This window comes from Hipposideros armiger, unplaced genomic scaffold, assembly GCF_001890085.2.
Source record: "Hipposideros armiger isolate ML-2016 unplaced genomic scaffold, ASM189008v1 scaffold_1363, whole genome shotgun sequence".
NCBI classification, from domain to species: domain Eukaryota; kingdom Metazoa; phylum Chordata; class Mammalia; order Chiroptera; family Hipposideridae; genus Hipposideros; species Hipposideros armiger.
Genome location: NW_017732713.1, coordinates 109899 through 134462, shown reverse-complemented (window position 1 = coordinate 134462; position 24564 = coordinate 109899). Strand labels below are relative to the sequence as shown.

Below are 24564 nucleotides of genomic sequence, written 5' to 3'. Positions count from 1 at the left end.
GTGTTATAAACTGCAAAGTTGCTAAGAGACTAGAACATAATTGTTATCACCACAAAAGATATATCTGGGAAATTCCTAAATATTTGAAAAGTATACGACATTCTTTTAAATAACCCATTAAATAAAGAGGAAGGTAAAAGAAAAATAAAATGCTTTGAATTTAATTAAAATAAAAAACATATCAAAATTTGGGGATCCTATTAAAGGATCCTATTAGTGTACAGAGGGAAATGTATCATATTAAATGCTTATATTAGAAAAGAAGAAAGTCCTCAAATCAATGATCTAAGTTTCCACTTTCAGGAACTGGAAAAATAAGAACAAATTAAACCCAAAGCCAATATAAGGAAGGAAATACAAAGATAAGGGCAGAATCAAATAAAATTGAAAACAGAGGGGAAAACACAGAAAAATCAATGAAATTAAAAGCTGGTTCTTTGAAAAGATCAACAAATGAGATGAACTTCTAGCCAAATTGATCAAGAAAAAAAAAATGAGATGTCATAAATTACTAACAGGAGTGAAAAGCAGATATATAACTATAGATCCCACAGGTATTAAAAAGATAATATGGAAATAGTATCAATAACTTTCTACCAATAAATTTGACAATTTTGAAAAAATGTACAAATTCCTTAGACACAAACTACCAAAGCTTACACAAGAAAAAGATAACCTGAAGAGCCCTAAATCTATTAATAAAATCAATTTATAAAGACAGTCAACAAAGAAAACTCAAGGCTTAGATGGCTTTACCAGCAAATTCTATCACACATTTACAGAATAAATTGTATCAATTATAGACAAACTCTTTTGGAAAATAAAAAAGGAAGGGAGAAATGCTTAACATTTGAAATCAGTAAGTGTAAGTCACCATATCAACATACTAAAGAAGAAAATTCATATGACTGTCTCAATAGATGGAGAATAAGCATTTGACAAAATTCAAAGAGCTTCTTGGAAAAACCCAGGTAATATACCTAATAGTGAAAGATTGAATGCTTTCCCCCTGAGACGGGAACAAGGCTGACATCCACTTCTAGCACTCTACATTATACTCAATTATTTACTAAGGTAATTATTAATAAGGCCAATTTAGTAATTAACAAGAAAATACATAAGTCATTCAGGTTGGGAAGAAATAAAATTGTCCCTATACATTATATTAACAATGACTGTCTACATAACTCCCCCCCCTGACCCCCACAATCACACACATACACAAAAATGCTACTAGAATCAATATGTGGCTGCAGGATATGAGATCAATGTAAAAAATCAATTGTATTTGTATACACTAAAAATGAATAACTACTGAAATTAAAACAGTACTCATTTATAATAGGACCAAAAATACATGGAGTACTTAAGTATAAGTATAAAGCCCCACTCCAAAAAACACAAAACAAAACAAAAAACTGTTCAGTTTATGCCCTGAAAACTACAAAATACTGATGAGAAAAGACCTAATTAGAGAGAAATAGCATGTTTATGGATTGGAAGACTCCACATTAAGCTGTGAATGCTCCCTAAACTGAACTATAGATTGAACACAACCTCAATGTAAAAAAGCAGGATGTTTACATATAGTAATTATATATATAAATTAACAAGCCATTCTAAAATTATACGGAAAAATTAGATTGATTGATTGATTTTTGGTCACAACTCAATTGATAGATGGATTGAGCATTAAGATCTGAAATTTATCAGGCTTCCTTGGATGGAGAGGCACAGAGGAAATGAGACCACTTGCTAAAGAACCTGGAAACCTGTGTAGAAGCCTTGGTCAGTTTGGCGTCATCAAGGCAGAAGACAAGTATCATCTCTGCTATTGTGTGGAACCCATTCCAACAGCGACGCCATGTGGCAATGGGAAGCAAATGCAACAGTGTACCAAAGAAGTTCCTGTACAGTACCGTCAACAGCTTGGGTGTGGAAGCTGAACTTAACCTTTTGGGGACTGCATTGAGCTCCTAGAGTTCTTGGACAATTCGAAGTGGAAATGACCTCAAAAGCAGGAGATTCTAGAGTTCTGCTAATTAGTCAGGTGGTTATTCAAAAAATTAATTGGAAAAACAAGAGATATGACTGTAAATTGTACCCTGAATTTGTTAAGTATTTCGTATGTTATCATAAATAGCATAACTATATGGTAACTTTATATATTTAGAGAGTTTAAATTTATAAGAATTTGTATTAGTTTTCTGTTGTTACCATAACAAATTACCACAAATTTAATGGCTTAAACAAGTTTATTATCTTATAGCTCCATAGGTCAGAGGTCTGATAAGTCTCACAAGGCTAAAATGAAGCTGTTGGCAGGGCTCTGTTCCTTTCTGGAGACGCGAGGGGAGGGTCCATTTCCTGGTCCATTTGAGTTGCTAGCAAAATTCAGTTCCTTGTGGTTGTAGAACTGAGAACCCTGTTTCCTTGCTGGCTGTCAGCTGGGGACCATACCTAGCATCTAGAGGCCACATACATTCCTCAGCTTGGAGCTCCCGTCTTCCTTGTTCAAAGCCAGCAAAGTCCAGCTCTCACAGAATCTGTCTGACCTACACTTCTACCCTCCTCTTCCACTTTAAAGGATTCATGTGATTAGATTCTAGAACTCTCACAGATACCCACAGATAACTTCCCCATCTCAAGGTCTTCAACTTTGATCACATCTGCAAAGTCCCTTTTGTTATGAAAGGTAATATATTCACAGGTTCTGGGGATTAAGCTCTGGATATTTTGGGGATTCTATTATTCTGCCTACCACAGCTATGCTGGATTTTTTGACATTTAAAAATCTAATCTTAGAAATGTCGACAGATCCAAGATGGTGAAGTAGATAAACACTGTGCATGATTCCTTCCATGAATACATTAAAATTACAATTAAACTATAGAACAATCACCTGGAGAACCATCTGAAGTCTGGCTGAACAGAAGTTTTATGACTAAGGATATAAAGAAAAAGCCATGTCAAGACTGGTAGGAGGGGTGGAGACGTGAAAAGGGCTGGCCCCAAACCTCCGTGTGGCAGTTGAGAATCAGGAGGAATATCTCAGCCACACAGGTTCCCCCTAAAAGGAACTTGGAAAGCCAGCCCCACCCTGGTCTCCCCAGCCCGGAGTACTAGTGCCAGGAGAAGAACCCCCACAACTTCTGGCTGTGAAAAACAGTGGGGATTCCAACCATCCAGTTAGGTTGGAAGACTGCAGGAAACCCAGACATCCTCTTAACAGGCCCATGCACTGACTCACTCACTCGCAGGCACTCACGCTGAGCTCCAGCAGAGGGACGGTGATTCGGGGGTATGGGGGAGGGGCGTCAGAGACATATGAGGGCAGACTGAGGAGTGTGGCTTTGGAGCGAGGGCTGGAGAACAGTCGCCATTTTCCCTGTGTGGGGTTCTCCCATGAAGCCAGCAGGCAGTCCCCATCTTTCCTGTGTTGAGCCCGCCCCCACAGGCCAAATCTAAATCTGATTGGTCTGGTGAGCTCTGCTGCTCCATCCTGTTGACTCACCTGCCCTACCCAACTCCCCTAGCGTCAGAGATACTTTCTACTCCAGTAGCCAGCCCCGCCCACTTTGCACTCTTTCTTGGAAAACTTCAAAGTCCATGGGCCCCAGGTGGGTGGCAACTGGCCTCAGTGTACTTTTGAGACTTTTGCTCAGTAGCTCCAGGCTCAGCACTGGCACCGAACCAGTCTACCTTAACCTGGTGACCACAACTCTTCCCACTGTGTGGTTCCCTGAGATCCTGCCTCACCCAACTCCTGCACCGCGCTAGGCTTTATCAGTGGCTGAACCTTAAGGGAACAAGGAGGTGGCAGCAGGCCTCAGGGTGTCCTGGCTTTTTGAGGAGCTGCTCCAGGCCTGTAACTGGCGGCAGTCGTCCTCGGTACATAGCGTGGCCTCTCCCATGTGCCTCCAACTTTAGCACAAGCAGCGAACAACCACAGATCGCTTTGTAGCTATGACATGGTTTCTGCCCTGCCACAGGCAGCAGGTTACCTGAACCTGCACTGGAGCCCCTCCCAAGAGGCCCCAGAACCAACAGTTTTTTAAGATAGCATTTACCCAATCATTCCTAACATTTCCTTTGATCTGGTTCCTTATTCCCTTCCATTCATCCTATACTAGATTTAACCTGGGGTCAATGAAGGGGTTTCAATAAACCTCCTGAAGTAGTGTGCAAAATTTCATGTGTATGCTTTTCTGGGGAAAAGGTCCAAAGCTTAGATCAGGTTCTCAAAGTACTCTGTCAAAGACCCAGCCCTGAGGGGAAAACAAACAAACAAAAAACTATAAAAGTGTTTGTAAATAAATTTGCTTTCATACAGCATACATTTTCATGCTTCCACATTTTTATGTATCTTGTTCTGTGAGACTGGATTATGTGGTGGTAAGAGTACAGGCTTTGGATCTCCCTCGAGTATCCGACTCAAGCTAAAACTAGCTAAGTGGTGATAGAATTTATAAGAAATGAAGAGTAACAAATTTGACGGGGAGCCACTGAGATGAGAGCAATTAGGGCATGTTAAATTCGATGAATCTTCACAATAGCCAAAAAATCAAGGAAAGGACAACTTGATTAAGCGTATCTGAGAAAGAAAAGATAGTCATATTGTCCATAATAAAAAGTGTGATTATGATAAAAGTTACCATAAACTACGTGGACAACAAAATAAGGGGAAATTGTGCCACACGCATGGCAGATTATCAACAAGAAAAAGTCAACCCCATAGAACAGAAATTACATTTTCACAGAAAAGTATAAACTCAAATAAAAAATAGCTTTATTCATAATAGCCAAAAATGTTGTCCATATGTGGATGCACCTAGAAAACATTATACTAAGTGAAAGTTATAGAGCGCAAGATCCCATTTAGAAGGAAGGGAAAGTGGACTGACTACAAAAGGACATAAGAGAACTCTCTGGGGGTGGATGGAAATGTTCTTTATCTTGGTTACACAACTGAATTTGTCAAAACTCCTTGAACTGTACACTTACAATAATTTTATTGAATGTAAATTATACCTCATTAGCATATTTTTAATATGCAAGGCTACTAACATGGATTGGGAGGGATGGGATGGCAAAGGAGAAAAAGGCAAAAAAGTAATACAATAAAACTATTTAAAAATTGTATGCATGATCTCATTTATAAAAAAATTATGTACACGCATAAAAAAAGCTTGTTAGCTGTCCAATACTGCAATCCAATACTTGTGTCCTTGGCACACTTAAACTCAGGGGCAGATCAGGAGATGGAAGCCAGGTGGTAATGGACTATGGGAGAGTAAGGTGGAAGGAGGGGAAGTCAGTTTAGCAAAGTATTGGCGAAACTGTGTCGTTTACCTCTGGAGCAGCAATGAAGAATGAATGGTATGAGGCATGCTGTCAACACTGGAAGTGGCCTCAGGATTTCCACAACAGTAAGTCAGAGCACATGTGTTTAAAATGATCACATTTCTGAGGGAATCCACACATAGGGAACAGCAGCATCTCTTGGGACATAGGGTAACATTAGCTTTCCTGGAAGGAGCCAATCTGGGCATGAGCTGATGGTGCTTCAAAGGCAGCCCACATGAGCCAAGAGCTCACGTGAGCAGACAGGCAGCAAGCCTGCGTGGTTAAGGAAACCCCAGCTTTCCTAGAAAGCAGCCTGGGCCTCTGCTGAGTATAATTATTCATACCAAAACAGAGATAATGCCACCCAGCTAGTTTTGTTTTAAAAATTAGTAGTAATGTATATAGGCACAGGATATTACAAATAATAGGTACTCAATCAGTGCATTATATTATTATTCCCCTGCCTAGAAAGGACTCTGAAACATACCAGGCAATCACAAAATAGCTGTTGGTTGGATGAATAAAACTATGAACAAATAGTCAATTCCAGTGAACTGCCTATCTTTGCAAGCTGAGCTTAATTATTATTTCCTTTGAGAAGCTACCGAGCTACCTCCCAGGCTACACACATTTTCTCCCTTAATAATGCAGGTATCAGAGCCAGATTGCTTGTTCTTGAATCTTTGCTCCACTTCTTACTGTGTCCTTGGGCAAATCACAAAAACTCTACTCAGCTGCCTCAACTATAAAATAGGGCTTAACAATAGTATGTACCTCATAGAGTTTCTGTAAAGCTTAAAAGGGTTAATACAAAAATATATTTATTAGACTACCTGGCACATAGCATAGTAAGTGTTCAACAAACATTAGCAATTTTTATAGTGCTACAGTACACATTTTACAAATTATTTACTTGTGTAGCCCATGAAAATAAGCTCCACAAGAGCAGGAACTTAGGCGTGTTTTGTTCACTGCCTAAAACTATGCCCTGAGGTCCAGTAGGCATTCCGTAGTTATTGAATGAACACCTACCTGCCAAAGACACAAAGTGCCACAGTTACATATCCAGTAAAACTTTGGCTTGTAAGTAACTTGGTTTGCAAGTGTTCCTCAAGACAAGCAAACATTTCTAATACATTTTAACTTGGTAAACAAGTGATGTCTTGCAATACAAGTAGTTTGTTTCCAGGACGAATTATGCTCGCAAACCAAGGTATTACTATATAGGTATATTTCCCCCCTCCAACTAAGAATAAGGCTTTGCATACAATAGATGCACAACAGATGTTTGTTGACTGAAGGAGTGAACGGAGATGATCAAATGCAAACTGATTTCAGGCTACTGGCAGTACTACATCAAGAGGGCAAAGAAGAGGTTTAGGAATATTCCTTTTATTTTTATAAACTTTTTATTTAAAAAATAAAATTATAAACAAAATACAGAAAAATATTGACACCTGTGATAACAAGAAAATGACTTCTAATATTTAGGGCAGTCTGTTATCCTGAAAGAGCAAAATCATGAGTTTTATAAAGAAATTTTATTGTGCAAAGGAGGGATGTACTTTTTAAGGTTCATTCATAATAGGTATTTGGCATGGACAGAAAAAGTGTTTCTATGTATACATTCAACATTTTGCAGCACATTTACATTCAAGTTACATTTCCAAATTCTATGCCAAATACAGTCTCACTCACCATCAAAAGTCCCTAAGATATTACTAAAATTCTGTTTATTTGGTAGGAATACATCATACTTTTATTAGGAGATAATTTTATGTTCCTACTAGATCAATTATATTTTAACAACTTCAACAAAATTCACTGACCTTGTCTTCCCTGTTGAAGCCAAGCCTCTTAAAGACAAAGTAAGCACCAACTGAAATTTGACCAGTTATGAAGTTATATGGTAATTTTTCCTTCCTCCTTAGAGATAACATTAAAACTTTCAATGAAAGGACACTGGCATTGATAAATTATGTCTTGTTTTATAGTACCGAAGACATACTATGGGTCCAAGCCGCAGAATTTTAACTTCTTTTTAAAAGATGGCTGAAGCACCATCCCCTTTCAGTTGTGATCAAATTCCTCATCAAAATAAAACACATTAAGAAACCCAGAGTTTTCTGAAAACTTTTCTCCACACATCCCTCAAATCAGGCTATTTATTCATTAACAACCTTGTGAATGTGTTGCTTACCTTTTCTAAGTTACACGGGGTAGCCACCCTAGTTTCCTGATGATCTCTCCATTTCATTTTGTAAATTACTATTTTCATAAAATCAACATAAATTACAAATATCTTCCATCTTTGCTACAGTTCTCTGAGAAATTTATCCTAACTTTCTGAAGGGTCAGGATTCCACAGGGCCCGTCTATCTAGGCTTGGCAAACAAATTGTCAAGGAGAAAATTCTCATGCCTCCAAGGGATTCCAGACACATCAATCTACTCATAATACATCAATCTTTCTTAATTATCTCAAATCAAGTTCAATTTTTAAAAAGTCTAGTAAGATGATTAATGACAAAACAATGGAGACAGATGAATTTCATTTAGTTGAGCTCTTTCTTTCTAATCTACTTCAGGTTGTAACTTCTCCTCCAGTACATGATGACTGGCAGTTGGCAGTAGGTTGCTGAGTTGATACCACTTCTAATTCAGATTCACGAACGAAAACCACTGCGTCACCACTTACATTTATAAGACACTGTGCCTATAAGAACAACAGGACATGTTCAGTCACAAATTCAACAATACTCTCATACTTTTCTGCTACATTAGGGGCACTACTGCATTGCTACACAAGCACAGGCTTATAAGTAAGTCATTAAAGACAGACAACCCAGTAGAAAAATAAGTGAAAGATAAGATGGCAATTCACAGGAAACTTGAAAAACCCATTAATACAGTTATTTAATTTTTAAAGGGATCTTTAACAATTTTAAGTGAGTTATCTTAACAAAACTGAAAAAAGAAATTTATTCTAAAATTTAACCTAACCAACACTCCTTTGCCCCATTAACAGAATTACGTTACTCACTAAAAAACAAACAAACAAACCAGTGCGACCCAACCATGATGTACTTTCCACCAGCATGGCAGATAAAACCTGATATCATCATAGTCCAAACTAGAGGGCATTTTTAACTCCTCAGTAAGCCATCATTGTATTCCAAAGACTCACCAACATGGTGAAAAGAGCAGTAAATTAGGAGCAAAACTTCCAGACATATTTAAGAATGATAACTAGCACCTCGGATCTGAAAATGGCATCTGACCTATGCATGACCAAGGTTTTTAATATATTCATTAGAATATGTCCTAAGCACTGAGAATCAAAAAGCTCTATAAAGAGCAAATCTCTTTAGCCGGGGGNGTGGGGGGGTGGCAGGTGTGAAGGCCATGGGGGAAATTCGCAGGATCCCCTGCCAAAGAGCTTTAACTACATCTCACCTGGTTCTTATTGGGATTCTCCATGAAGACACACTGCTTCATTATGTAGGAGACAACAGCATTCCCTCCTAATGCAGCAACATGAGCTCTCACCATTGCAAACACTTCAGCAATAAAAGCATGGAGAAAACCACTGACCCCTCCTTCCTACATAATAATGCACAGAAAATTCAAACTCTATACATGTACACATGAATGTATACAAAATGTCAAAGAATATATATTAAAACATCTTAAATGATCTTGATATAATGGATAATTTTAGTGTCCTCCATAATAGGCATTTATTGCATGCATGCACAAAGCAACCTACAGTAAACATATGTCTACGATAGGGATTACTCCCTATTTTACCGATGATGCAACTGAAGCTTAAAGAGTTTGTAATATGTCCATGACTAGCTATGACTGATTATATAGCCAGTAAGTAAATGGCAGAGCAAGAATCTAAATTGTTCCTCCATCCTCAACAGCTCCCTCTATCAAATCATTCCCATAATTATTCAAATACATTGATGGTAAATAGAAACAACAAAACCTCCCGGCTATCTCTATTTCCCATTCTGAACCATTTTCCAGTCACACTTGCATTTTATCAGTTTCTCAAGCACTTTTCCTGCCTCAGGGTTTTTGCACATGCTGTTCCTGAGGGCACCTCATCCAATTTTCCACCAGCCTAACTCTTTATACAATTCTTTAGGTCCTGACTTACATGGAACTCTCTCAGAGATACCTTCCTGGACTGTCTAACCAAAAGCAAGTTCTCCCAGTATAGTCTCTGATAGCCTCTGCTGTATTTCTTTATTTTACTTACTATCACTAGTAGTTATATATATTAGTTATATAATTATTTGTTTAATGTCCACCATGCTCCAGTTCCACTGGACTGTAAATTCACTAGGTCAGCGACTGCATCGTGTTGTTTCCAACTATACGCTAACACCTAGTTCAACAGGCGTGAATACTAAGTATTCCATACTAAGTATTGCTAGGGAATGAAATCCAGTATTTTGAAGAACTTTTTCATTGTTCAAAAACAAACAATTTACATGATGATAAAGTATATCTGAGGAGAAAAAAAAAAACAATACAGAAAACGAAGGCTAGCAGATTGCTTAAAATGCTTTTCAACCTAAGTTTTCCACAAATTCTACTAAAGATTATTTATAATCTAGGAAGAAATTTCCAACTTTAAACTGGAAGTTAACTGTGAAACTGAATGTACTGTTAGAAAAACATGTGAGTAGGCCACCTCTTTCTGAACAGCCAAGGGACCCTACTTATAACTTTGTAAAGATATCTCTTTTTGTAATTAAGGAATTGAGTTGCTTCAGCCTGTCTCCAACACAATCATAGCTTACCACATTTCATTTTCTTTTATTAGTTTTCTTCCTGTCCTTTAAATAAAGAAATTTTGACAGCAGAGTAACAGAGGGGTAATTTTTAAAAGATTAAATGACTATAAGCAAATTATTCAACAAGTAATGAATAAATTTGGTATATTTATGCCATACAGTTAATATTATAAATCTCTGTTGAAGGAAAAATCTACTGTGAAGCAACATTTTGGGGTATGGTTGCTTAAGCAAGAGAGAAGGCACTTAGGAAATAAAATTTTATGGATTCAAAATAGTGCAATACCCATAGGCTATTAAGAGCAATTGGAAAAGGGTAATTCACCAAGATATGCCAGCTTTTCACACCCAACTTTCTTTGTCAAACTTAAATGGACTTAGAAGCGTCAACTATTTTAATTCTATATTAAAGGTTTCTGAGACTATCTTAATTAAGATAGTTTCTTTCCCATCTCAGAACAATCAGAATATGACTAAAAAATTAATTTATCTTAAAGGAAACATCTAATTAATTTGTCAGAAGTAATTTACACACAAAAAAAGTTTTACATTTACACTGTGCTGGGCACTGTGCTATGTGCAGGATAGTGAGCAGGATATTAAAAAGCAGTATGTGGGCTATTATTCTAACAAAGATAAAAACTATGTTGTTGAAACAGTGGGGGGAAAAAAGCACAGCTACGTCACATTTATAATGAACACACTTTGAAAAAATACAATGGCTGCTAAAGTAAAATTTGAAGAGTTTACTGGGTTTCACACCTCAATCATAAAAAAATTTCTCTATTCATATTAATTTGCTCAGCAGCCTTGTTCCATAAATAAGACAATATAGTTTTTTCTTGAGCTTAAATTCCTGTGTAATGAAATATACAGTAATAGTCTAACTGATTATCTTTGATCACATTAAGTAAAATATTAACTATTGTTAATTAAAATACAAATTAAAGTTTAATAATATGCAGTGTAAGAATAATTTGAATAAATGGCATTCTCATACACTGATGGAAAGAGTGAAAGAAATGAACAGCCTCATTCTTTTCCAGAGAGAATTATATAAACTATCCCCACAGACATACATCTATAATATAGTTCCCTACTATGTATTTCTGAATATAATCCCTTAAAAACTGTTATTTAAATATCTTGGGCAAATAACTACTCAGAAAACTAAGCTTTTCTTACAGGGCTATTTTAAACCTATAATCAAACATGGGTAAATTTGTTTTATTTACCATATGATAAAGATCTGGAAATTCTAATAATAACTGGGTTTAAATTCAACACAACTCTTATGATAATACTAGCTACTGTATGAAATTTGGTAAATCTAATCTGGAATCAATTCAGACAGGTTATTGAAAAAAAAAGCTATGTATGTGTGTTACACATGAAAACAAATTTTGAAATCTGTTTGCTTTTGTCACTAATATCTTCAATCAGAGAAAATTCACAAAAATAATGAAATAATATCTATAAAATTACCTCACGTAGAGAAGTGGTTTCTCGAATGAAAAACATGTTAATTATCCCAAGATATTTAGTTATTTTTGCTCCAGGAATGAAAGAAAGAGGAGTCATCTTAACAACCCCAACTGTAGAATTTGCACAAGGTGGAGAACGATTCCGGAAATTTCCTTCACCCATTGGACTTGCTTTTTCAACTGTCACAGCTAAAAATGGAGAAAGAAGAGAAAGCATCAAGATCAGATGCTAGTAATTCAAGTATTCCCAAAGGTTTCCGGGTAAGTGGTGACAACATTCAGCTGTCTGTGAGGCTAAGCCATGTCATGAAAGAAAAGAAATTATCATGCAGTGCATGCAATTAAAAAGAGAGAGAGAAAGAAAAACATAAGAAGAAATGCTGGAATGGAATTCTTTTGGAAGAAAAATGGCATTCCTGCAAAAGAAAATGTTGATGCGGTGTAGCTACACATACAATGATCGTTATAAAGTGAAGTAAAAGAAAAGCGGCAGAGCAATTAAAAATTATCTGCTGTAGGAACAAATTATTACAAAGAGAGTGTGAAAGTTGTTATATTTCCCAGTTTTTTCCATCTTTTTCAGATGACTTCATCACTGTCAACTTGTAGATAAACCTTATGTTAACTAGTTGCAATAGGTTTCTTTTCCAAACCATTTTGATCAAACTTATAATTTTAAAAACTTAAAAAAATGACCTTGGCTGTCTAAAAGCTGATTGTTTATACAATAACAAAAATAATAATAACTACCACTTATCAAATAACTATTATAAGCCAGACATATAATATGTATATCTAATCCTTAGAACAACCCACAACATTGGTATTATTGGCCCCATTTTACACATTAGGAAACCAAGCCTCAGAGAAGTTAAATAACTTGCCCAAGGTCAGACAGCTATTAAAATGGCACTTCTAGGAGTCAAAACCAGATCTGGCTGGTTCTATATCCTATGATCTTTCCTCTAAAACGTAGTTCCTTCCCTATTAATGTACTATAAATTCTTCCCCTCAAATACATTTACCTCAAAATCTACCAAAACACCTGGAGTATAAATAAAGAACATATATTGATCTTGAGTCTAGCAGTGAGATAAGAGTTAACTAGGGAGCATTTTCTCAATCCGTTGGGATTTTGCTTCCCAGCAGCTGTCATCAGTTTGGCTCAACAAACTCTTATAAGCTTTGAAAAAAAAAAAAAAAGAGTTAACTATTTCTCTCCAGAAATTCTTTCATCCTTTTGGATATCACACTCAGTAAACTGACACATGTCATATGCTACATAGTACTTGGGTCCTGGGAGAGTGTCTCTTCAATAAGACAGCTGACAATTTCCTTCCATTAAAAGATAATATCTATTTATACACTTTTAAGAATACCTTTACAAAAAGTAAAAATTTAAAAACACAATTCTTTGGTTAAAAATTAACAAATGTAAAGGCCCTGCAATAACTTTTGCTAAATGACCATTAGAGTCTGCAGCTTTCACACTCCAATACATGATTGATTGGCAATATTATTACTGGGTAGAAAGGTCTAGCTTTCACCGCTGGGGAATCAGGAATATGCTTCTCAGATCATAATGTGGTAGAAACAGCCGCCTACTTGTCTTAATTGATCCGCGCCTTATGGTCTGAGCTTTCAGTTTAATGAGCTCTATCCAGCTGCTGCATCTGTCTGCAAAGGAACTGTAATCAACTGACGTTGCTGGAAACACAGACAGAAAACAAAAGAAAAACAAAGAAAAAAATATGTATGACGTCTCTTACTCGTCATAACACTCCTTCCGATGAAGTAATTTAACTGTAATTTAGGAAAAGAATGGTCCTTATCAAGTCAGATAGGAGAGGCAGTAAAGAGTCAAGCTTTAGACACTGATTTGTCCAAAACCAAGTTCTCAGTTAGCTGGCTGAGCATTTTTGGTGATGTCGTAGTTGTGTGGTCTCTTAGGGAAAACGAAGTGGGGTTCAACAGAAACATCAAGCGAAAGGACCATATATTGTTTTAACCAACTTTATTTCCCATTCTTTTTACTTGACAATGTTTTAGCAGTTTGTACTTTAGGGCTTTAATTTGCCATCCAAACTCTGTGAATAACTGTCTTTCCTATTTCTACCCTAAAAGTCAAAACTAAAAATAATGAGAATCAAACGTTGAAAAATATATATTTTTTAAAATCACTAGTTGACTTATCTTTTATTAAAATACCTTCCTTCTACCATCAGTATCAGGAAAGCCAAAGGATTGTTTTTGTCAATATTCTGTTTCCATGTATGATTTTGGTAATAAAGCCTATGATAACATAGGGTAGGGGGGCAGGTGTGAGCCTAACAAGTTCTCCTTTTAAAAAGAATAACTTTTACTACTACTATGCTAAAAAAATAACGTTAGAGAGCTAAAATTTTATTTTTAGAAACTGGGAAACTATTAAAATGCTAAAAATTGTAAATACTAGTTTAATATTTTTAAGACATACTCTAACTACAATAAAGCCACATTTTGGTGTCTATTCTACTGTCCAGTGCATTTCTCCAACGTATGTTTATGCACCACCACACTAGAATTTCACACCTTTGGTGACTATTTGCTTAATTAGACAAACTCACCTCTCTGTGCAGCTGGTATACATGAGTTAGAACTTGCACTCTCCAGGTGTTCTAATAAGACAATATGAACAACATTAGCTTGGATGCTAAGTACAAGCCAGTATCTCTTCTTTGCTGTTTGTAAATATTCTCGATAAGCCAGACAAATAGGAGGAAATCTTTATGGCTTCATTAAAAAAGCAAACCAAATAGAAGTATTTAGGTTTAAAACGCAATTTCGACTGATATATGGAAACTACCTCCGTTCATAAATACCATGCCAAGGGAGACTACTTGTTACTATAACAGAAAAAGTTTCAGAAATTTTATAGACATGAGAAAATATAAACACAATAACAAATGTTAGTAGGATGAAAGCAGGATGTGAGAAAACTGAGCAGAGAAAAGGGTCAATGTATTGGGAAGAAAATCTGAAATGAAATATGGAAGGGAAATATTTGTAGGGGGAAGAGCCAGTAAGATAAAAATTACAGACAAGGCAATGATGGATGTCTCACAGATAAACACAAGCTCTTTCCTCTTTACTAGCCATAACCCTCCCCCTCACCACTGACTCCTTCATTCAAGGACTTCACTCCCTCTGAAGCTCCCTCTGGTGGTACCAAAACTTTGTGAAATGAAAAAGTGACAGCTAGCCATAGAAATAACTAGGAACCCCAATCACTCCCCCTCCAGTAACCTCATAAAGTAGACCCAAAGTTTTCCCTGGTATTTTATATTTTTATTATAGATACTTAAGGTTTTGTACAAATTTAAACGGTATTATTAAAAAAACAACCACTTCATCATCTATTTCTAACATTCAGGCTCTATCCACACTAGCATATTTGTATTTTTGTTTCAAAGAATTTTAAAACTGAAGGAATAGTGTTGTCAAGTTAGAAATATTGGGTTGTTGGGAAAGTCATGACGTAGTTTTGCAATGAAAAACATAAAAAATACGTCATGACTTTTTTGACAACCCAATAACTCATAAGAAACACTGAGAATTATTTGGGTTAGCCTGTTTTAAAAAAAAATTATAAACTAAATAACTATATGTTTGTGTCTCTGCCTAAGGTGTTGATCTTTGGGTGATATTCTTAAATTAATAAAAGTTATACTTTTCAAAAATAAGATTTGTACATAATGTTTCTGGTAATTGGGTGCAATGGAAGCTTCTCCCATATCACCATACCATTTTTTAAGTCATGTGACTAACAGCTAATACTGGAGAATGTACAGTGGTTGACATTGCTCTTAAATTACAGAGCTGATGAATAAACGGGGTCACTAGGTGGGGTGCACAAAATGCCTGTGAGGGTACTATGCCGAGGACATGCCCTGAAAATCACGTCCTCAGCCTGTAGATCTAGACAAGGAGAGTCCTCCCAGTTCAGGATCCTGAGGGACACTGGCAGCCCAGGAAGAGATGGAACCTACAGGAACAAGACCAGAACGGAACTGACATTCAGAGGCTTACCAGATTCCCAGGTTCAGCACAGTTCAGCACAGAACCAAACCCAGAGGCCTACTCCAGGCGGGTCCCAGGGCTCTCGTATGGCCTGTGCAGTATAGACTTGGTGAGTATAGAATTATAGAAAATATAGTTGGCATTAGGAATCCTGTGAAATTTTTTTAAATGTGGGAAAGGGGGGGGGGAGCTAAAAAAAAGTGAAAATTATTAAAATGAAATTATCTTCTATACGTCAATATTATCTGTGTAATATGGAATTCCCCAGTAGCAACTATATATAATTGAATGGCAAATGCCCAAGAAAAGAGCTTAAATGTACAAAATATCTGTTCCCATCTCTAAAACATATCTAATGAAAAAAACTAAGGTACACCAATGTGTAAAATATTTGTATTTTTTAAAAAAAGGAAAAATAGGGTATCTTTGCAAAGACAGATAATAAGTTATTAACAGCAGTTGCCTACTGGTAAGGGAAATGAAAGGAAAGGAAGCTTCATTTTGGACGATATGATTTTTTTGTAGGATTTGAATTTTTCACCATGTGCATTTATGACTTTTCCAAAACATTTTTACAAAGGATGGGAAGAGGGAAAATATAAGCCAGGAAAAATGTTTATACCCTTCTCTCAAATATGAATGTATCTGAATTAAAATCTGAAAAAAAAAAAAAAAAGAAAAACCAAAGTTTTATTGGAGACATTAACGGAAAGGGTAAGGGAAGTTTTTTATCTCACTTAATAAAAGCAGGTTCGTCGTTTAACATGCTTGCTATAATCTTAACTTTTCTCTCAGAGAAAAGGCCCAAGATGAGCTGGTCCCGGCAGTAGATGGACATCAGCACCTGGGGCTGGTTTGAATCCCTCCTATAACTAATGACCTCACGTTCTCAGTCACGCTGCTCCTCCTGATTACGGCTCATTGACAAATTAGTAATTCTGGTTAAAAAGAAATAAAAAATACATACTCAATCTCTATGCTAATACTAAAACAAAAGACACACATTTTATATTCAGGGGTAGAAATCTTATTAAAAGTCTTTTGGGCTTTGTTGAGGAGCTAATGCTCAGTTGTGGGCCATTTGCATATGTATATGGAAGAGCTGGAGACAAACACTTCTTATGTTAATTCCCCATTCTAGCTGCAAAGAGAGCCTCAAAAGCCACACAGGAGCCCACTTCTCTCACAATTTCCTTTCCTGCTGAAGACAAGAAAAAGACTTTGCTTTTTTAAAAAGCACTAGTGATAACTTACTTGTTATTCCCAAATAAATGACTCTAGAAGTTGGCAAGGCAAACAGAACATGCGGTTTTATTATTCTCTTAGTACATACACTCTAGCAATATTTAACAAGCCCTACGGGTGTGGGAAGAGGGAGTAACCTAGGTTAAAAGCTGTTCAGTGAAAGTGAGCATATTAATGACAAAAAGAAAATAATAAGGCAAGGATTCTTCGTCCTTTAATTACACATGCTCCATGCTTCCAAACTTTGAGACTTCATTATCTTACATAATTTGTCACAGCCAATGACAAGGTATTGATTAGCTATGATAAAGTTCTACACTGACCACTAACTCTTCTGACCACTTAATCACTTTGTATCACTAGAATTTACAGATCATCTTTGTTCTAATAAAAAATATTTGAGACAATCTTATCTGGTCATCTTAAAAATTATTAAAACTGAAAAAATTCCTGCAAATTCTGAAATGATTCGCTGGCAGATTAAAATATAGACAATCTAGGGCCGACTGAGTGGCACATTGGTTAAAAACTGGCTTGGGATGCCAGAGGACCCCGGTTCGGATCCCACATATGAGGGCCAGTGACACTGCCCTCCACAGCTAAGATGCTGAAAAACAGCTCAACCTGGAGCTGGGCTGCCCTGAGTCGCCGGCGACGGCGTGGGCTGCAGTCCCTGTGGCAGTGGATTGCCATGGGCTACCGTGTGTGGCCAGCAGCCAGCGTGTGTGGCCAGCAGCCAGCGTGAGCGGCCAGCAGCCGCAGTGAGCGGCCGTCCAGAAGCCGGCGACTGATCTGCCTCGCCAGGGAAGAGTGCAATGATGGTGCCAACTTGGGCCAGTGAAGCAACGTCCTCCACAACTAGACTGAAGAACAAAACGACAGCAACTTGTCTGTTCCCCTTCCCCTAATTCCCCAGCGCTGTTCCCATCCCCCAAATCCCAATAAAAAAATAAATTAATAAAAAAAAATAGGCAATCTATAGTCTTCAAAATTTATGCTGTATTTTCCTGTTTAAACAGTCTTAGTTTTAAGTTATGATCAAAATGTGTGTTTATGTTCCTCTAGGCATTTCTATCACTCTATAATGCATTGATTGGCTTAAGTCTTATAACTGGCTTAATAACTGAGTCAGGTAAAGGGTGTATATAAACATCCAGTATAAATTTTGTCCATAATGATATTCAAATATTGGTAGATTGATAATGAAATTGCCATGTTATAGTTAAAAATTATTAAGGCATAGAAAAAGATATAAATAGCCTCAATTTCTATTAGTCCAAAGGGAAAAAAAATTAACTATAATACACATTAATACCTCATTAGAGAACAAAAATAATTAGCTTCCCTATTTGCGTCATTCAAGTTTCCGACTACTCTTTCCGTAAGCATCCTGAGGTGACCTCTGAAAATGGTTCACTATTCACTTGACCCAGAGAACCCTAAAATATCATGCAAATCAAGAGGTTCAAATCTTGTTCACTTTAAGAACACTCGTGCAACTGCCCAGGCCATTAAGGGTACACATATCCGAACAGCCACCAAGTATCTAAAGGATGTCACATTACAGAAGCAGTGTGTGCCATTCTGTCGTTACAATGGTGGAGCTGGGAGGTTTGCCCAGGCCTAAGAGTGGGGCTGGATGCAGGGTCAGTGGCCCAAAAAGCGTGCAGAAATTTTGCTGCACATGCTTCAAAATGCAGAGTAATGCTGAACTTAAAGGTTTAGATGCAGACTCTCTGCACTGAGCACAGCCAGGTGAATGAAGCTCCCAAGATGCAACACAGAACTTAAACAGCGCTCACGGGCAGATTAACCCGTACATGAGCTCTCCCTGCCTCAGTGCGATGACCCTCACTGAAAAAGGGCAGACTGTTTCTAAACCAGAAGAGGAGGCTGCACATAAGAAAAAGATCTCCCAGAAGAAACAAAAGGAATAAAAACTTATGGCCTGGGAATAAATCAGCATCAAATAAATGCTAATAAAAGTTAAAAACAAAAACAAAAATAAAAAAACCCTTCCAACTAAAAGTGTACAACATCCTAAACCACTTGTCTTTTTTCTTCAATCTACCTTTTCCATTTTCCTGCCTCCACTGCTAGGTATCCACTCCTCCTCTCACTACCATCCCTTTATATCTTCTCTTCCAAATTATTCCTGTTTTTTGTCAGTAACCCAATTTTATTTTCTTTGCTTTTTACTCCCTCTTCCTCTGATTTTGAATTTCACTGTCCTCAAGCTGGCATAAAGAAGCTGATTCCTTACCCTATTTCTCCATCAATTTCCCTGTCTTCCTCCCTCCGTTCCACCATCCCTCCCTTCCTCCCTTCCTTCCTTCCCATTTCTTGGGTAACTTTTTCACACCTCTTCCTCGCTTTAGTTTCTATTTTCCTCTTATTCTCCTTCCACTCAGCATCTTCCCTTTCAGAGCCTCTCATGGGTTGTTGCAGCCATAAACAACATGGAGAGCGGAAGTGTTTTTTACTGTTGCTAAAAAATCTATTCTTCATAAAAACAGAAAAAACAGACATGCAATGAATTGTTAATACATAAAGATATTTTAGTATAAAGAATTATATACACTTGTAAGAAATTACAACCATTAGTTGGCAGGAAAAAAATAAATACTAACTTTGGAGTTTTGGGAGTATTTCTAATCACTAGTTTAAAATGTGAGGCAAGTCATTAAATTTAAAGTTAAACTAAGAAGTTTAACAAAAATAAAAAGTAACTCTTATAAGCCTACAATAAAAATAAAAATAAAAGAACTTCTGATGTGTATACCTAATTATGGAATATAATGCATTAAGGGTATAAGCCAACTTGTTTTCTTTTATATTGAAATCCAGATTTTGACCTATGCTTGTCACATTAGTCCAACAGCTGCTTAATAAAAACAGTACTCCTGCTAGCCTAGCTTATGCCACTGAACATGAGGAAATTATCTCAGCATAAAGCAAAATAAAAGCAGAAACAAGGTGGGTATAAAAAAACTTTTCTTTATACCCTTCTATCAAACAGTATATAAAAACTAAAATTGACTTAATTAAATCTTTTTGAAGTCTTAAACTCTCAGAATTTTAATTAAAATGATTATCTTATTATAGATGAGATTTATAAAGTATTTAAGATATATTTATAGTGGTATATGATTCACACACTTTTGTCATTAATGTAAGTTCTTAAGCTCCACAATCTATCTGTTATCTAATATCTCAAGGTTTAGGTCTTTAGGTATGTATCTAAAGTAATGTTAACCTTTTATGAAAATTACATGCATATAAAACTCTTGAGATTGACTATAGTCCATGAGAAAAATTTTGCTGAATTTTTTTTTTACTTTTCACCCAGATTATATTCACTCAGATTGCCCATTTTTACTATATTTGCTTTTTTTGTGTGTATATCATTTTTAAAGTCACTTAAAACCATTTCAGAGAAAATACAAAGTATAATATTAATAATTTTAAAAACATTATGAAAGTGGTATAAAACATCTGCTATAGCCATCTTTTTTCTCATAACAGCCTCATATGAAAATAAGTAATTTATGTTGATGCCACATCATCTATGATCCTCATAGTGTTCAATAAGAAAAAATTTGACAACATTCACCTAATGTCCTTTAAGAAATTACTTTGGCTCAGCACTTTTTAATATTTTCAAATCAGAAAAATCAAGATAACTAGCAAGGTAACACCAAATCAACCGTAAATCTGAGACATACATCAAAATATTTTGTTACCTTGAGAAACAAAACCAAATATAACAAAGGATGAAGGAAAAAAATTGAACATGGATGGACAATTCAGGCCCAGGCTTACTCTACACAGAGAATTAGGATACATATAATTAAAGCAGCTTTTCTTCACATAATATTCACTCATTTTTTAATAACACAAAAAGTTTATCTACAAGTGAAAAGATGGAAGTATTAATAAACATACTGTGCTTAGTTCTTGAAACTACTCTGTCAACATAAAAGGAAATGAAAAATTTTAACAAATCATCCCATTTGTGATAAGAACATGAAAAACAAATTAAAACCCAGTTTTCAGAATTAAAAAAAGAGCTCTATCAACTTAGTTAAATGAATTAACAAAACTTTAAAATTATGTATTTATTTCTCAGTAGTAGTAGCTGACCTTTAAGCCTCTTGTAGTTGCACATAAGTAGAGAAGTTTTCTGAGCATTTATTCCTAGAACTCTTACCTTTCTCTCTCCCGCCTGTTTCCTCTAAATTGCTACACATTTTTCCTCTAAATTGCCACAAAATTTCCAGATATTTCAGTCTCTATTCAAAGCCTTTCTTCATGTTACAATGCCCAATTATTACATTCATATTATAACATTCTGCAGACCTTCTTAATACCCATCCTATCCTCGAATCTTCAGAAATACTTTAAGATAACTTTTTCAAATATACTTGGTATAGTCTATGTCCCCCTGAAAAGACTTAAGGAAGCAAAGACAATAAATAAGCATGCAACATAAACAACTTACAAAACCAATTTACAAAACTACTTACAAAATGGTACAGATAAACTTTTTAGCGTTTACTGATGATTTTGAAATGTAATACTGAAGGAAAAGCACATAGGTTTTACAGTTAAGCACTTAGTATGAAAAGTTTTATATACATTAGTATTAGATGTGATGATATTGATCATTATGAAGATGATGATGATAAAGGTGAAATGTTCTGACTCAGTTGTTTTCCAACTTTTTGAAACCCTTTCTTCAAACAGAATCACATATAGAAAACTGATATGTAAAAGCACACAGAATTGAAGCTGCTCTAGTTCACAGGTAGAACGGAGGATCCAGAGACCTGTCCTTTCCCTCTCCCTCCCCAGTTTTCAGTTCCCTTCCCACTGTGCCTTCTGGAAAGCCATGAGGCATCTTTGAAGAAACTTTGTTTTAAAATTTTTTGGTTTAACTGATTATAAGCTATTTGGAAAATTTTAATTTAACTTAACAGAAGTTCAGTGTGACCATAAGCATAACTTAGATCTTGGTTTGTCTTTAATAACAGGAATATGTTAATAATTAAAAAACCATAAACTATAGAAACTCAAGGAATCAGAGAATTTAAAGGCTAGAGACACCCTTAATACAGAGGGTGCCAAAAAAAACTGTATATATTTTAAGAAAGGAAAACTGTATTAAAATTGTAATACTCAATATATACCGATAACAAAAGATGAATACAAGTCACATTTGACTTCTGCAATTATAAGAGGTGCTCAAAGTGGTTACCATCAGCATCCAGACACTTCTGATTACGGCGAACTACTGCTCAAGCAACATTGACCAAAGTGTCCACTTATATGCATTTTTTTGGTACCCCCGGTACTTTCACATTTCACAGATGAGGAACTGAGTTTTAAAGAGGTTAACTGACTCAACTTCTCACATTTTATCAGTAGCAAAACTGAGAACAGATCCCAGGTCTACTGCTTTATCACTCCACCTCATGGCCTCTCTCTATTGTCCCTAAAATGAATTGCAAATATTTTAGGTACTGTACAGATATGACTTATTCTACCTTGTTCTTCAGTTCACAAAGTATCATTTATACAAAATATACTAATGACCACAAGAAACACTAGTTTTAACTACCCTTGAAAACATTTTGAAAGCTACTACAGAAGCTGTAAGTAATATATAGATAAGGCAAACTTTGAGTTTAAATCTAATCTTCTGCAGAATTCAGTAGCTATTAACAATATGGTAAAATTGAGTTAACAAGGACCCTAAGTACACAAATACATATTCCTACAGATTAGCAATTGATCAAATCTTTTTTTGTTGATTGTGTTTTTGATTTTAGTTTTTTCCCCCTCATTGCAGGTTAAGGATAAATGGAATGACACTTTAAAGTGGTTTGAAGCTAACCCTGTGTTAAATACAAGTTCTGTATAAAGCAGGTATTTAAAAAAAAAAAAATCCTGTTTACTCAGTTAAGGGAGATTTTGACAGTTCCACTTTTTGTTCTGGACACTATACTTAATTCATAAATCTGAACTGAGATTATCTTTGAATTTGATTTTTCTTCTGTATTCTTACAAAGAAGTTGAAGTATGCAAAAATTCTTTATGGAATTATAAATTAGAATTTTAATTTAGACAAAAAGGAAAGAGTTAACCATGTTAGAAAGCTCAGAATTTGAAAGTAGCTTACCTTTTCATCTTCAAAATATGAGACAGGCTCTATTTATCTACACAGTCAGGCCTTGCATTGACTTAGTAAAGACTCTATCCAATGTGAGTATAAAACTACTCTGTATTATGCCTAATTATGGTGTCAAATAAATAATTGACAATTAGAAATCATAAAATACTTTCACTTGTATTATAAAATATAAATATTAGAAAAGCCAATTTGCTTTTAAATAATAAATGTAATAAAAAATTTAGAAAAAAAACACAAACTATGTTTATTGTACATGTAATGCTATGAAATAAGGTACAATAATTCTGTAAACTTTGTAATAAAAATGCATGGAAATCAGAAGAGAAAATTTTCTCTAAAGACTGCATAGATCTGAGTAGATTTACTGCTATTAAGGGACAATCATTTTGCATTTGAAAAACGGCAGCATATTGTCAGTACCTAACAATGTTCCTCAATTATAGCCAAGGCACCCAAAGACAAAAAGCACATCCCTTTGTCACATATTCAACTGCCACCCGAAACCTCTGCAGTACCTTCTCAAGAAAATAGTTTCTTGTCTTTTTCAAAATGAAAATTTTTGTAAAGGTTCGACTGTTGCTGGAAAAACAATTTACCAAATATAATATACATATATCATGTGTAAGTAATTGCTTTGGGAAATCCAAATCTCTAAAAATAAAAGTTTAATATAGTTGAGATATAAAAATGGAACATCATATGAAAAATTACCTTAAAAGTTTACGATGAGATTACTTGAGAAATTAAAATTAAAATAAGAACATTACTTTCTCCCTTTATGAACATGAGGAAACAAACAATGAGGGAATAAAGAATAAATCTTCATCTCAAGATTAAGTGAGATTGCCTACCATGAAGAAGCAAGTGAAAGACACTAGAAAGCAGGGTGTACATTTGCATCGCCCTCACTTAACCAACCTTTCGCTGGTGGAAAAGGATGAGAAGGAAGCGAATCCGAACAGAGTTCCAATGGAAACTGCAGAAGTTCTTCATTATCTGTAGAGGCTTCAGAGGCAAGAAAGACACTAGTTATTTAGTAATCGCCTATTACTAATATTTTTTAAATTATGAAACTGGGATAACATATACATACACCCCCAATTTACTCTGGTTGTTTTCTCCTTGTTTTTTCCCATGGGGACGCTTCGTCTGCATGATGTTGAATGTGGTGCTACCTTCCCCGGCAGGACTGTTGTGAGATTTGTAAACCTCTTGGCACACTGCCTTGCAATTAATAAAAAGTGCTAAATAACAATTATTATTACCTAACCATGAATATTTTATTTAGCCAATAAGTCATTAAACTTTAGAATGTATACTATTTACTATTTCCCTCCTTTTTTTCAGAACACATAAATGGTTTCTAATAATTCGGGTTTCTTTGGAATATATTAAGAATGGTACTTCCTAAATTTTACTGGATAAAT

The 24564-nt window shown here is 35.6% G+C and overlaps 1 protein-coding gene across 16 annotated transcripts in view; it reads right to left on the bottom strand.

Moving 5' to 3' along the window:
- Window positions 1–6736: 6736 nt before the first annotated feature.
- The window catches only part of C2CD5 (C2 calcium dependent domain containing 5), an 81729-nt gene continuing 63901 nt past the window's right edge, over window positions 6737–24564 (bottom strand). For 13 of the 16 annotated variants that reach the window (XM_019633633.1, XM_019633641.1, XM_019633635.1 and 10 more), the window contains 6 exons: window positions 24056–24142; window positions 14247–14297; window positions 13246–13347; window positions 11642–11829; window positions 8802–8948; window positions 6869–8061 (listed from right to left, as the gene is read on the bottom strand). In XM_019633633.1, the coding sequence (XP_019489178.1) occupies window positions 7930–8061; window positions 8802–8948; window positions 11642–11829; window positions 13246–13347; window positions 14247–14297; window positions 24056–24142 (707 nt within the window). In that variant the 3' untranslated portion in view covers window positions 6869–7929. Of the gene's footprint in view, window positions 8062–8801; window positions 8949–11641; window positions 11830–13245; window positions 13348–14246; window positions 14298–24055; window positions 24143–24564 lie in introns of all 16 variants that reach the window. The other 3 variants (XM_019633638.1, XM_019633647.1, XM_019633636.1) reach the window with 2 other exon arrangements.